The following is a 16,270-nucleotide window of genomic DNA, read 5'->3' on the forward strand; positions in this document are numbered from 1 at the left end:
TCTAAAGTAGCAAGCCAACAAGTTGACAATTTTAGTTGATTATCAATGTAACTCTAATAAAATAGCAGTTGCCATAGCAGCCAAACATCAAAAAGTCATTTCAAAATCAAAGACAAGGAGCATCTTCCTAAAGAAACCTTGTGAACAATGTAACTGAACAATATCATGAAATGACTCCATTTATGTCTGGAGTTTACCATAGAGAATAATTCATTTCCCAACACTGTTACCCAGCTTTCAATATCTACTTTACAACTGCACTCGAGATTCTACATATTTTTCTTATATTTGAAGGTTTAATTTATGATTTTCAAAAACTCACCACAGTGATGGAGTGAACAGGGTAAATGGCGGGGGGAAGGAAACATCTATAATACTTTCTACAATAAAGACTAATTTAAAAAAAAACACCTCACAACAGTGAAAAAGATAAAACAATTTTTATAAGAAAAAATGATTAAGAAATATATCTTGTGACACCACTTTATTACTGCCCTCGGAATCAGCAAATTGATGTTATTGTATTTTGAAGGAGGCTTGAATTAAATTTTTTTGTATTGTCTTTTTGTTAGCCTCCAAATAAAATGTTCTTTCCCTACCTATATAGGTGTGTTTTGTTTTTTTCATTTATAAACTCCATGCTTTTTCTCCTTCCCAGAGAATTTGAATGTCAAGTCAAATTTGCAAAGAAGTAGAAGGAGGCAGGGAAGGAGGAGGAACAAAAAGGTTTTGGGGCTCCCTGATTAGATGGTACCTGATCAGTTCTCCTCTTGCAACCTTTATATAAATGTACGTAAATGGAGCAGGGACAGTGGAAACTGCGCAAGATTACTGCTGCTCTGTCACATGCCAGTCCCATCTGCTTAGCTCCTTGAATTATACTGCTCTCTGTCTTTTTGTCTTTTCCTTTGTCCTCTAGATCTTCCCGCCTTGTTCTACTCTGATTGTATGGTTGTTACTTTAAAGGCTGAGAACTAAAAGAATTTCTTTTGGAGAATAATCTATTTGAAAACAAGTTTACACTCAAATATGTTCGTGTCTACTTGGTTCTCTAACATTTTTATTTTTTGTGTTAAGGTCAAAATTATTAAACCATAAAAATAAAACCTGTTTTCTTCGGTAGAGTTTAAATCACACAGAAATAATAAGATATTCAGTTGCACTGACTCTGTGGGGAAATCACCTATGTTGACCCCTTCTCTAAAAAGAGCAGAGAATTTGTCTTTACACCAGTTCCTAGAATAGAGCTTTGAGTTGTGGCATCAGTTAGTGCATTGAGAGATAAGGCAAATTTACAACAGGCATCCTAGGCACGAGATGTACAATGGTGGTGAAAACAGCCATGATCCCTGCCCTCAAGAAGATTCCAGTAAGAAGATCAAAAGGAGCTGCAATTGCGGACTACACTTCCTGTGTGAGCCCTATTGATATCATTCTACAGATCCCATCTCTAACCCAAAAAGAAGGCCCAAAGGGCACCCACTCCAGGAAGTTCCACAACTTCCTCTCTTCTCTCACTATTATCACTCCCCACACAAACCTAGAATGGGAAGAGCTTCGCCCAACAATAATGGAGTAGCAATGAAATGACAGATCCAAAATGTACATGATTTCTTTTCTAGATTAAAAGAGAAATAAAATAATGAGGTCATAGGGGGTTTATATAGAACAGTAACCTACTAGGTCCTTTACTTTGTTGTTGTTCTTTCTGGGACTGCCTTTCTATAGTGATAATGATGATGATGATGCCAACGATGATGATTTGATGCTAATACCAAATTTTTATGAGTGTTTTCTATGTTCCAGACATGGCATAGGTACTATATTTATTCAGGTTAGGAACCTAAGGCACAGATAGGCTAAAAACTGTCCCTAGGTCACACAATGACCTTGTAAATGAAGCAACCACCACACAAACCCAGATGTTTCAGAGCTTATGCACTTATCTAGTGTGGTATAGCTGCCTCCACACTTTTCTTATTAGTGATACAAAATTCTTTCCAAACCTAAGAAGACCAATCACGAAGCGATCCTAAATATTAGAAAGTATTTCAGTCCCCCGATCTTCTCTAATACACATCATATGCACACAATAAGTAATGATAAATTAATGATTGAAAGAATTGAGAAAGACTGAGAACCCAAATTACAGTATTTCTGTGATTTTGCTTGGTATTTTTATATTAAAACTAAAAGAAATTAATTACCTTATATGCATATGCCATTGAAAGTGGAGTCCTTCATCCCTTTGCTCCTGATATATTGTCCAGCTTAGAAAAATATGACACTAACTCACTGTGGGAGATTCATGAGTTTTGAATAGTAGGTTCAGAAATTATAATTAGTTTGCATACATCAATCCACATTTTTCTGATCCTGTCCCTCTTTTAGCAATGACATAAATTGGTGACTTGGCACTTTGAAGTTTAGAGTTTATGTGGCCACAGAACTAAGCAAAGTCAACTGAATATCATCCATGGATTTACATTTTAGGCAATATGGCAGATCAGATGACAAAAAAAAAAAAAAAAAACACCACACATACAAACAAACAAACCCTCTCAAATAGAACACCTCAAAATTCTGCATAAATATCCAGAACATTTTTTAATACACATGGCTGAGCTCATTGTAAGAGAAATCCTTAGAGGTAAGAAAAAAGACAAAGCAAGAATCCAAAGTAACAGCTGAACAGTAAAGCTGACACTGACCTTGGTGGCACCAACTGAATGGTAGTGTTTAGAGTTCCTACTCATCTTTTTCATGATACACATTTAAAAATTATATTATTACGATAGCAATTACTAGAATAAATGGGAAAGTATTTGGGAGCATCTATATGTAAACTTTGCAAAAACATTTATTATATTTACTTCATATCAGAAAAGTAGAATATTAAATTTCACACATATTGGATATAAATTCAAGATTAAATATTCTGACTTTGTATAAACGATGCCACCATAATATTTGTAAATATTTTAACAAGTAACTTGAACTTTCTTTCATGAACATCTATTTTCTTTCCTTTTAGGTTATGCTTGAGATGGTTACATGCAATTCCTAATTAAAATTTTTAATGATGATGCCTTCAAAAGTCTCACTCTATATAAGCAGTTTTCCATAAGTTTGTAGCAGCTAATAATTAATGAGTAGAAAAGAATTAAGACATTAGAAAAGAATAAGAGAATAAACCTAAAGCAAATAGAAAAAAGGAAATAAAAATAAAAAGCAGAAATTAATGCTATGAAACAGAAGGTAATGGAGATGAACAACGAAGATAAAATTGGCTCTTATAAAGTCTAATAAATCTGACAAACTTTTAGCAAATTGATATAAAGAAAACAAAGACGGCATCTACAAACAACTTATATGCGTATAAGAGTATGGACAGTTATATGCCAATAAATTTAAAAATGTAGATGAAATGGAAAAATTCTTAGAAAAATATATCTTTACAAATTGACTAAAGATGAAATTAAAAATCTGAATGACTCTATAACCATCAAACAGCTGTAATCAGTAGTTTCAAATCTTCCTACAAAGAAATATGAGACCCAGTTTTATAAAATAATTCTATAAAACACAAAAAGATCAGACTATTCCAATAGCACATAAATGCTTTCAAAAACCCAAAAAGAGACTTCTCAACTACTTTTATGAGTCTTATATAATCTTGATACCTAAACCAGATACAGACAGTATGACAAAGGAAAAATAAAAAGACCAGCCTTACTCATGAAAATACTTTTTAAAATATTAAATAAAATATTAGAGTCTGAGACTCACAGTGTATATCAAAGTAGTGTTGTTTTTAAAATGCATGATTATTTCAACATTAGAAAATATAGCATTATAATTCATATTATCAATATATATTAATTCAGGAAAGTCATTTAATCATCACAAGAGATACAGAAAATGCATTCAATAAAATTCAACATATATTCACAATCTAAAAACTCCCTATCAATGTAGGAATATAAGAGAACTTCCTTGACCTAATAAATAGTATTTGAAAAAAATCTACTCCATATGTCATACTAAATGGTAAAATATTAAAAGCATTTCCTTTAAAAACAGAAAGACCAAAAGTACAGAATGTGTTACTCAGGAATGTGTATACTACTGTACATATTATATGTATATATGTACATTACATGTATATTTGCATTAGTATTATAAGGAATGTAGACTAATAACACAAAACTCAGTAAAGTGGTTATGTCTGAGTGGATATAATGAGGAAAGTGGGTGGCAGACATACAAATGGTCATTTTATTGTTCTTCTTTACACTACACACACACACAGGCACATACACACAAATGTAAAATATATTATTCATAAAATGTAAAATATGTTATTCATAACATGTTTGGAGATGAACTGAAATAATTCATTTTGCAAATATTAAATAAAATCAGAATGATGGCTAGGCTAAGTAACATTATAACTACAATAGAAATTTAAATCACCTTCTCTTTCATTGTACAAGTTCAAGCTTGCCTTCATATAAGTCATATTTCTACACTAAACAAATAATACTTTACACATTTGAGAATAAATTCTCATGACATCATGAAACTTGGAGAAGGAAAAATCATATATGAGACTCATTCTATTACTTGAATAAATCTATCACCATTAAAACTTTAGTTTTAGGGACCACCTCTCAGTCATTAGGCTGGTTTTCTAGAGCTTTTGTGTAAAAAAGGAAATCAATTCTTCAACAGTGCACAAAGGAAGAGACCAGCCCTTGTCAAATGAATGAACTCATATTGATTGCATAACTTTTCTCCTTTGTTCTATGCACATTAAATCAGTCCTCGTCTTCTAAAAGCCCCATAGCAATGCTAGGGTGCTGTATTGAACAGCAGGACCAGTACACGTTTTGGTTTTCTGGCCTGTCCAGGCACAGACACTTCAGTAGACACTGGGGCCAGAGTAAGGCACTGGGGCTAATGAGGGGGACATTTTGTGAGGGGTAAAAATAATGTTTTTGAGTGTGAGATGGAAATAAAGGCTTGATGTTAAGCCGGAAAGTGTGCTTTTTGGAAGTTTTTCTCTAATGAACTTTCTGCACTTCAGGGTCCCAAAAAAATAAAATAGAAACCAGACTGAGCTGAGGTCCCATGTTTTGAAAGGAAAAAAAAAGAACAGAATTTGTGTGTTTTTCAAGTGGGTTCTAGTGACAAAAAGCTATGTGACAGTGTACAACTGTGCCCAATTGCAATAGCTAGGAAGAAAGCAGTCACTCACTCCTTCTTTTTGTTGTTATTGTTGGGTGTTTTTTTTTAAGGAAACGGAGACTCAAATAAGATAGGTAGGAGCTAGTAATGAGATGAGATACAATTTTTTATTCTGATCCTATGACACATTATTTGCCTGTGGCTGGGGTCCATATTCTGAGTTATTGTAAATATTATTTTTAAATTCTGAAAAGTCCTTAAAGTTTCCCAAGAAATGGAATTTCAAGCTCTACTTTTTTTTTTCATTTGCAAACATGCTTGGGCTGCTGCAGAGATGCAATTATAATGCATAGTTCATGGCCACCAAGATCAAATGGCTGCTTAGAATCCTGTAGTTCTGAATTCCTCAACTTCTTTTGAATTCTCCAGTGATGTCCAAGTTATACAAAAGTGTCCATCTCCAGGCTAAGAAACAAGTCAAAATGTTCCAACGGAAGACCATGCCAATGAGTCCTCTAAAAATGCAGGCCACTCAAGGCACAAAAGTTTCCTAGGTTAGGTAAGTAATAGAGACTAATTAAAAGAATTTACATCAAGGCAATGCGTTATAGGAGGAGTTGGCTTTTCCCTTGTAGGTAAAAGGAGCTTTCCTCCTACTGCATGCGTTCTGGATGAATCCCTTTTCTCATTCTTTTTCAAGCTTCATATTTTATCCTCTACGCTCCTTCCTCTAAAATGTTACAAGTACTGTCAGGGTGAAAATGGCTCTGGACCTGACCCTATAAAAGGCGACGTTCTGAGAAGCACAAGATGACAGGGCTGGAGCTCCCTCTAGAGCCCATCCTGCAGTGAATGGAGGGGTCTTCCGCAAAATAAACTAAGATTTGGGGTGGATCTGCCCATTTCCCCATCCTCGCTCATCTTGCTGGAGAGCCCTTTCCAGGAGACCGAAAGGTCTAAAAGAGCAGAGCTGTTCACAATGACCTACAGGACGCATGGGGGAGACCGTCTCGCTGTGCTCACCAGCATCTCTGCACCTGCACCTCTCAAGATACTTAGTTCATAAGTTCTCTTGTCAACATCAACGCTGGATATTCACCATCAAAGGGATATTGGTAATATGCGAAGCAGAGAATGTTCATTTGTTCAGTTTTCGATCCAGTGGTTTAGGTCACAGTCATAGATGTAGTAATAACTGATACTCTCATTTTATAATAAGCTGATGTTTTTAAACTTGAAATGAAAATTTTAATAACAAGCAACAATGGGTTTGTTTTTTTAAGCTTCTTTAGAAAAGCTACAGAAATTGGCATACAGCAATGTAATTGTCATTTGAGCATAAATAGGAGAATCTTAAATCACTGCTTTCTTTGCTTTGGGAGAAAAATAAAGATTCGCAGATGTAATATTGAGAAACCATTTTCAAAACATTACAGCTACATTTAAAACAGTCAGGAAAAAATGCTGCTTTGGATTTGTTCCTGTTGTTATATGATGTTATTACATATTGAGAATATTCCATTTTGCTTTTGGTAACTGTGAAGAAAAAATAATTTAGGCATGTCCACATCACTTGGGGGAACTTAAGAATGCCTAAGTACTTAGGTCTTAACATAATCAAAAGATTGGCTCACAATGCCTTTAAAACATGGCTTTCCCCCACCCCTCCCCCCAAGTTTGTTCAGTTGAAATTATTAAGCAGTTTAAAATTATCTCCAAAATACATTCTTATTACTTTGAATCATTACTCTAGACAAATAAAATGGAAGAGCTAGACCCTGTTAATACAAATTTAAACCCTTAACTGAATATGGTGTTTGTTAGTAATGTACAATGTCCATTATAGAAATCACAATGGCATTTATACAACACTGTGTGATTTCTAAAATGATTCCATAGCCATTATCTTTCTTAATCCTCAGAACAAGGTAGGTCTGGCATATACAAGTAGTAAAACAAAACTGTCCTTTAACTTGTATATTGTGAGTTTGATCTTTCTGTCTACTAAGTTTTCTGAATACTAATCACTCCTCCAGCCCTGTTCTCTTTAATGGTAGCAGCAGTAATAAGAACAGTAATCATAGCTAACATTTATTGAGTGCTAGTTCCACTTTTAGGTGTTTTACATGGATTAATTCAATAATCCTAGAACACAGAAGATAGGTGTTTTATTTAAGGTCATTATATTGAGGAACTCTAACTCGGGATATCTATGTGTTTGTCTAGGATTATACTATATTTGCCTTCTGCTTTAATTTTACTCTATTTTTTATTTTTCCAACATTTACTTTGTTGGTAAATGCTCAGAAACACTTGGTTAACAGATGATATATCTTTAATATCCATGACTTGCAATCTCTTTGTATGTATCTTGAATACAATTACATAAGACTTAGAAAAATAACATGAAAAGTCAAGAGCAGTTAGATAACTTACCCAAAGTCATCCAACCAATAAGTGGCCAAGTCAAGACACAAATCTTACAACCACTTCCCAACTCTGATGCCTCCAGAAGCTGCCAGGTATCATTACTCTCTGTGTGACTTGGTGATCCGCACCATCACCACTTTCACCACCACCATCAATAAGCAAGTCTACTAAGAGCATTTCTGCATTTGATTCAGGACACAACAGATGATACAGAGCCATTAATGCTGACATGTGCCCTTGTCCTGTAGGATTCCCAGTCATAGATTGAAAGCAATGAGATCAGAGATATAACCAAGGGGACAGTGTGGGCAAAGAACCACACAGGCTCTAGGTTCAGGAACTGAAAAGAATGGGATGAGGAGTACCTTGTCACACCTAAGCATGTTGGAAGAGGGAAATCTGGTAAACATGTAGGCAATTATTTTCCCTGTAAATAGCAGTCCCTTCCTTCTGTATCACGTTGATGCAGAATGGTGAACGTGCATATTGAAGACTTATACTAAATAATTGTACATTAAGTTGGGAGCAAAAGAAAGTGGTAGAAATAGTGCTGCGCTGGGAATTGGATGTGTGTTAGTCTCAATTTTTCGAAGATGTAATTTTGGCAAGACTCTTAATTTCTTTCAGACTCCAAGGCAGGAGTCTGAGTACAATTTTTAAACAAAAGAAAGTGGTAGAAATAGTGCTGTGCTGGGAATCAGATGTGTGTTAGTCTCAATTTTTCCAAGATGTAATTTTGGCAAGACTTAATTTCCTTCAGACTCCAAGGCAGGAGTCTGAGTACAATTTTTAAGCTTCAATTTCTTCATCTGCAAAAATGGGCTTTATAATACTAAACCTGTAGGATTGTTATAAAGGTTAAACATAATAGACTAAAGCTTTTGCAAATAGTGGTTGCTCAATAGTTAGTATTTACCATTATTATTTATAAGTAAGTTTTAACATCCATCCAACTTATAAAAGTGTATGAGTCGATATCAATTTGGCACTTGTTTAAATGTTTGCTTGGCTAGACTGTTGCTCAGAGATGGACCATGCCATTTTCTATAGCATGAATGCCCAATAAAATCACATCTGGAAAAATAATTCTTCTTTTCAATATCCATAATCTAATTGGGGTTTACTAGCAATAAAAGTCATTAATGGAGGTGAGAAAAGCAAAGCAAAATGTCTCAAATTGTTTTGGCTACATATATTTTACCTACTCTACCCTCTAATATAAAATTACCTATAAAATGGTACAAAACTTTCACAATTTTCCAGAAAAGAGAAAATTATTTTTCCAAATTCATACTGTCTTCATTTTTCTGGACTAGTGTCTTTCAAATATTTTGACTGCAGCCCACAGTAAGTACTACATTATACATCGCAATCCAGTGCGCGCACACACACACGTAAATATTTTAGGAAATAAAGGTTTCATAAAACCCTTATTATCTATATTCATATGTTCTATTTTGTTTTAATCTAAGTTTTAATGCTGATCACTTACATACTGAATTGATATTGGACCCATAAAAGTGTCACCAACTATATTTGTAAAACACTGCAATACAGCATTCCTTTTCCTATAAAGATTTTCAAAAAAATACCAACTAGTCAGTACTACACCTTGTCCAGTTAACTGGTTAAAATGTGAATATTCAGTTAACTAATATTTGGTATTCCACAATATTGCTGGTTATTTTCTGAATAATATATCCACAATATTGCTGGTTATTTTCTGAATCTTAGATAAATTCAATTAATCTAGCTTATACTATACATGTTCTTAAAATGTTCTGTAAATATATTTACCCTAGGTGCTCATTGTCAGTTCCCTTTCCCCACTAAAGGCACTCTATAAATCAATTTAGCTTCACAATCTGTAACTAGATTTTCAAAGAGAAACTATAAAATGCTTTTTATCGAATTTTACAATGACCTTTCTTTCTTAGGTTTGCTTATTTTAATCCTCCATTCCCATCTACCATACAAGAAGTTCAATCATCTCTCCCTTGAATACCTTGATCTTAGAATCCATTATAACTCCCAGTATGAGGGAAGGGGTGGAGCCATAATTTTTCTTTCTTGGTAATTGAGATTTGCACACAGCTTTGCACTGTAATACGCATTCCAGCTTTCTGCTTGTCCTGTATAATGCATTTTTAAGCATTGATTATATCAAATTCAAAACAGGCTTTTGATGTTATCAAATTCCACAGGTTTTTCCACCTTGAATTTTTTCCAATCTTTTTTATTCATCCTTCATTTAATTTTGGTGTCACTCTTCTAATCCCTGTCATTCTTCACAGCTGGTTTTCAAATACTGAGCCTTCTGACAATGATAATAGACATTTCCAATTTTGATTTTATGTCTCACTCTTAATCTTCATTAAAACAACAAAAAAAGGGGGGGCTGTACAGAGCACTCCCCTCATAGACTATGTGCACAAATAGTCTCTAGACACTTAAGTAAATGGGCCTATGACGCATTCGGTACTAAAGCTAAAGGTGAGTTCCCTTCAAACTCCGGTTTGCCATTCTTTTCTAATAGGGAAAAAAAATATGGAGAATACTCTTGATTGATTAAGTTATGCATGAAATCTTTTCTGATCAACTATTATTTATCATTCATTTTACTACCTTTCACTATTCTTCCACTAGCTCTTTCATTGATAAGCCATAATCTCAAGACTTCATGCAATTAGACTAACTTCACTCAGCCTGTCATTTGCAATCCCTTCTCCTATGAAACACATATATACAGTCCCTACCCTGCCGGAGACCTGGTTTTATTAGGCTGGAGAAGATGTCAGAATCCAGGTTTGTGAGACCAATTCAACAGTTTCATGCCAGCAACTCTATTTCAGAAAGGTTTGCTTTCTTCTTTCATCCTGTCCAAGAGAAGTTCAATAAGATTCATGTCTAGACTGATCAAAAAATTATCTTCTTTTTGCAAGCCACTCATTTTTCTGTTCCACTTTAGGAAAAGAGATGAGAAATGTGCTCAAGATTATAGTTAGGACAATTTAACTATAAATGGTACAATGATCCTGTGTAGTAGGAGTGTCATAGAATCCTGGCTATAATTTGAGAGCTGCATGATATTAATTATGTGAACATTTAGCATTCTGGAAAAGATTGTTTTTTGTTTATTTCTTTTTTCAAATGCCTCAGTGACTTTTCATAACAGCTTTATGTCTAAGTCATCAAATATTTTATCTACTATTTGCTAAACACACCAGCCTCTTGTTTTCCATTGTTATTATTTTCTTATTATTGTTAAGAATAAAGGTCAGTTCCTTGGTCTTTCCTCGTATCCAATAAAAATTTCAGTTTACTCATTATAAAGAAAAATCATATTAATTAAAGCTGGTAGTGACCCCCAAAGTTCAAATCTATTATGCAAATTACACTTTAAAATTCTCCTAGTGCCCGGCCAGTGTGGCTCAGTTGGTAGTGTCATCCCATGCACCAAGAGGTCGCTGGTTCGATTCCCAGTGATCTGAAGTTCTTTCTACTCCTCTTTGCTCAGTTTATCTCATTACGCCACACATAAAAGTGCATTGAGCCACATACTGCAACTATAGCTGTATGCTCTGCTGTTTCTTTTTCTTTATTTTTTTTTTAATTTTGCTCACTTTGAAAGATTTCTAAGGTGTGCACATAAAATGTAATATACTGACCTGGCCATCTGGATTTTCTTTACTGGGTCAGAGCCTCATACCATACATAAGCAACAATCACTGAATAATTGTTTCATGTTAAGCATCTGATACCACATTCTGGTTAGGTATGTAAGTATGTGTGTATGTATTTATGATTTATAGAAGTATATAAGTATCTTGTTAACACTTTACAGTGGATAAAAGCTGTTAAATGTGCAGCCTTGCACTAACGAAAAAAATCAACTGATAGTATATATTATGAGTTATATGGATCCTGTCATTTTTCACACATAGTCACTCAAAATCTCACTGTTATAAAAATCATTTGTTTTGCCTGGTCAGTGTGGCTCAGGGGTTGAGCATCAGCCTTTGAACCAGGAGGTCACAGTTCAATTCCCTGTCATGGCACACACCACAGGGTGTGGGCTCAATCCCCAGTAGGGGGCGTGCAGGAGGCAGCCAATCAATGATTCTCTCTCATCATGGATGTTTCTGTCTCTCTCTCCCTCTCCCTTCCTCTCTGAAATCAGTAAAAATATTTTTTAAATCATGTTCTGACATTCACATTAATGTATTTTCCCTCTACTCTTTGTCATATTCCTGTCACATGACATAAAAGTAAACAAACAAAAACCCCACCAGTTTCTAAATTCTCATTTTCAAATAATTTCCCTATAAGTTTGACTTAGTAAATAAAATATTCTTAAAAGTAGAATGTGTTAGGAAATGAAAACTGCCCTCAGTGGTGGTATACATTCTTTGCTCTGCATCTGGGGAAGTGTTTAAAGTACTCTGGCAGGGGAACCTTCCCCACCCCCAAAAAAATGGTCATTATGTAACTGAATTTAGGATGGATTAGCAGCTCTTTGAGGCAAGATCTTGCTTCCTCATACTGCTCAGCATCAGCCATTGCTAAGAACTGGCGTTGGTCCTGAATGCTGAGTTTGCAACTTGAGTAAATCCCAACCTTGTTCCCTTTTCAGAGCACCGGCGTAACTCCACACACACAGGGCCACCCAGGTGAGCAGGCTTGGCGGGCTCCCTGACACGTCAAAGAAGAGTACATCTGCCCAGAAAGGAGAAAGGGGGAAACCTGGAGGGCACATACTCCTCCGTCTGGATTGTTCCTGAAAGCACATGTAAAGGCATCGTAACTCCACACGCACAGGGCCACCCATGTGAGCAGGCTTGGCGGGCTCCCTGACACGTCAAAGAAGAGCACATCTGCCCAATGCCCAGAAAGGAGAAACGGGGAAACCTGGAGGACACCTACTCCTCCGTCTGGATTGTTCCTGAAAGCACATGTAATATTTTTATGTCATCAGTCTTTTTATCAGGCATGGCCCCTAAGTATAGGACCATATCCAACAGTAGTGCGACTTTAGCTCCTAGTTCTGAAGTCTCACTCCACTGAGGTTAATAATGAGTTAGAGAGGAGAGCAAGAGGAAGAGGGCAGGTGTTCATAATAGCACCGTTAATTATATAGAAGAGCACTAGCATTGCCATGTCCAATAAACTAAGTACTTTTTCTAGTTTATTGTTCAGAATCAGAAAAAGAATAATCCTTGATGTTGTATTGCCACAAGAAAATCTCCTGCCTCATCACCTTCGTGTATCATTTCATATGGGATTTTATATTCTGCCTGACTTTAATTAATGATGTTACTATATTAAAATGCCTACATAACTAAATACACAAGTTAATCATTTGACTTTCAATGAGGGTTAAACAGTCTCTAAAGAGCAAATGGTACATTAAGTCTCTTTCATAGCTAGCACATTACACTTGAGTTAGCCTTGGGACAGTTAAAAGTATGAAAAGTCTCCTTAACATTACAAAAGGAATAGTCTAAACGCTAGAAACTAAACTTTGAAAGTAACTTATAATATATTATGTTAAATTTCTTGTTAGTGTCACGAGACTTAAAAACAAAACTACATTAGCCCTATCGGTTTGGCTCAATGGATAGAGTGTCGGCCTGCGGACTGAAGGGTCCTGGGTTCGATTCCGGTCAAGGGCACATGCCCAGGTTGCAGGCTCGATCCCCAGTAGGAGGTGTGTGGAGGCAACCCATCAATGATTCTCTCTCATCATTGATGTTTCAATCTCTCTCTCCTTCTCCCTTCCACTCTGAAATCAATAAAAATAATAATAAAATAAGATACATTATCTAATATATTAAAAAAACAAAACCACATTAAATATGACATTCTTCATAAATATCTTCTGTAAGCCATTCCTCAGAAAAATATGTGGATATAATTGACTGATTCTTAACTGCCCCATTGTCATTATCCATTCTTTTTAATTAATATACTTCATTAATAAAGTTATGTCTTTCTGTGGTTTATCTAGAAATAAAATATCAAATAAATTGCAAATAAAGGATTTTAAAAGTATGTCTAGAACTTAAGGACCTGTACCATTCCAAAAATGAAGTAAATGTCCTTGTATCATCTTTAGTACAAAGGCTACCATCACATTTTGCATTGACATATAGGAAACAAGGTAGTATATTTATGTAAAATTTCTAGAAAAAAGACATTATACTTCACTACCCCAGAACAAATTACTTTTGTGTACTCTATTCCAGGAAGAGGAAGGAAAAACTATTGTAATAGTTGCAGTTTGTATTAACTTCAAAGCTGGTAATTCTTTTCCAAAGATAGCTTGCTTTCTTCTTAAAAGAAATTTTTAGAAAACCCCTTTGGTTTAGAGTACAAAAATCTTATTAAAATAAAATATTTAGAAATATGTTGTTGAGAAATCACTTGCAAATTACAGTCAGACCTTTGAAAATCAATCTAATTTGAATCACCAGTCTAAATAGGTCATTTAACTTAGAAAAATTAAAATGAGTTGCACAGGGTCACCTCTTTTTCTAAAACACCTGCATCCTCAATGTCCTATTGTCTTCAAAGTCAAACAAGAATTAAGTGTCAAGAACAACTATAATACACTAATTTATTCCAAATCTCAACGTTAGTCTGCATGTGAAATGGCCATAAAAGTTTACATTATATATGAAAACAGTGGGGGGTGCGGGGCGGGGGGTGCTTCAAGAAGTTTGGAATGAAAGGACAGAAGGCAAAGCAGAGAACTCTTACATTTCAGGAGGATAATGCTATGTGTGTGGGGGCCTCTACTGGTGCTCTTCTCTTGCCTTTCACATGGGGCACATTCACAGTTCGTGGCAAATCACAAGCAGCTCATACAAACTTAATACAAAGCGAGTACTTCCATACTCGTTTAGTCTCCCACAAGCTTCTCTTATATCAAACTACCAATATAAGATCATGAACTTTATCTCTCCTGTCCAGCACCTTTCAAGGCTTTATCATCCTAGGACACTCTGGTAAACTCAGGGGTCAAATCCCTACTCCCCAGAAAACCTTCCAGAGCATAGAAATAACTGCAAAATCTTGAAGGAAACATCTTTGAAGTGTGAACGCCATCAAATAAAACAAAATACACGTGAGAAAAAATTGGCTGCCTGAGATAGCCTTGGTCCCTCCACGCTAGACCATCCATAAAACCAAAAGGACCGCGACAATGCTGGAAAAAGAGGGTGTCAGGTGTCTGAGAATGGAGTCTGCCTGCAGAGGCAGGGCACCCCAGGTGGCTGGCAGAGAGGGAATCAGCTCCATGGCAGGTAGAGAAAGGAGTCAGTTTTGTCTCATGACTCTCCGAAGCCACCAGGAAATGCACCCCATCCTTTCTGGGTGGAAAGTAACTTTGATGCTCAGAAGAAAAAAAGAAATACTTTCATATTCTCCAGCTAACAACCATCTATCACCAACAGGCAAAGAGTGACCAGTGATGCTAATGAGACAGGTTTTCCTCTCTGCCCACCTTCCTAAAGCCACTCCCCAAAAATGAGACCTTGATTCTCTCAAGACCTCTCTCCGTGGAGAGATGTAATGGAAGCACCTGTGCTCTGACAAGGACGCACACCCAAGACTTGACCTCGGGAAATTGCCAAGGAACAGTTCTAAGCTACCTTTTTCTTAAAAGGGTCAAACCCAAAACAACTCGGATTTATTCATCTCCAGATGCATGATAACATTTTTGTAACTGCCTGGACCAGAGAGAAACAATTCCACTCCAGCCACCACCATTCCACACGCATGGACCAACGACAGAAACCGTCCCGGAGAGGGGCAGAGCAGGCTGACTCCTTCCACGACAACCTCTCCAAATCGGCTTTCCGCCCCGCCGTGCCAGCCCCTCCTTGGGGCTTCGGTGCGCGCCCTTAACTCCGCTTCTCCCCACCCTCAGTTCGGAGTGGACTCGGCCCTGCGCACGCCCTGCCTCCGGCGGGCCCTTAGGGGCGGCGTCCCAGCTCTTGGGAGGTTCTCAAAAGCCCCAAGACAAGTCTCTCGCGCCGGGTCCCGGGAACCCCGGGGTTTCCGGCCTCCCGGGGTTCCAGCTACCCCCTATCCCCACGCCTGAGCGGATTAAGTTGCTCGGCCCCCAGCGGCGAGCACAGCCCGGGTCCCTCCCACTCCCGCCCCTCCAGCTCCGGCGCCCGGGGGGTCCCCCGCCTCCGCGAAGGTGAGCGCGCACTCACCAGAGGTGAGCTGCATCCAGGCACAGATCTTGTACACGGTCGCCGTGTTGCAGAAAAAGAAGAGGGTAAAGCAGATGATGCAGGCGATGATGAGCATCATGGAGAGGCCGATGAAGAAGGAAGCGGCTTTGAAGGCGCCGGAGGGCAGCGTGGAGAAGTCCGTGAAGCTGCCCCTGCAGGTCAGCTCCCGGGAGAAGCCGTTGCCGATGCAGTAGTGGAAGAGCCCGAAATAACCGGCTTGCGGGGTGTCCACGCCGTCGCCGATCCAGTAGGGCTGGATGAAGCACACCACGTTGACGATGGCAAAGCAGATGGTGAAGATGGCCCACAGCACGCCGATGGCCCGCGAGTTCCGCACATAGTTGGTGTGGTACAGCTTCGCAGCCTCCTGAGCCGGGAGCATCGCGGCGGCGGCGGCGGCGGCTCCG

At 37.3% G+C, this 16,270-nt stretch overlaps 1 protein-coding gene across 3 annotated transcripts in view; it reads right to left on the reverse strand.

Annotated features, from left to right (window-relative positions):
• The window catches only part of LHFPL3 (lipoma HMGIC fusion partner-like 3), a 475,460-nt gene extending 459,196 nt beyond the window's left edge, over positions 1–16,264 (reverse strand). For all 3 annotated transcript variants that reach the window (XM_005862892.2, XM_005862894.2, XM_005862893.2), the window contains exon 1: positions 15,843–16,264. In XM_005862892.2, the coding sequence (XP_005862954.1) occupies positions 15,843–16,245 (403 nt within the window). In that variant the 5' untranslated portion in view covers positions 16,246–16,264. The remainder of the gene's footprint in view (positions 1–15,842) is intronic.
• Between the last annotated feature and the right edge of the window lie 6 nt (positions 16,265–16,270).

Source organism: Myotis brandtii, unplaced genomic scaffold, assembly GCF_000412655.1.
Source record: "Myotis brandtii unplaced genomic scaffold, ASM41265v1 scaffold17, whole genome shotgun sequence".
In the NCBI taxonomy this organism is placed as follows: Eukaryota; Metazoa; Chordata; class Mammalia; order Chiroptera; family Vespertilionidae; genus Myotis; species Myotis brandtii.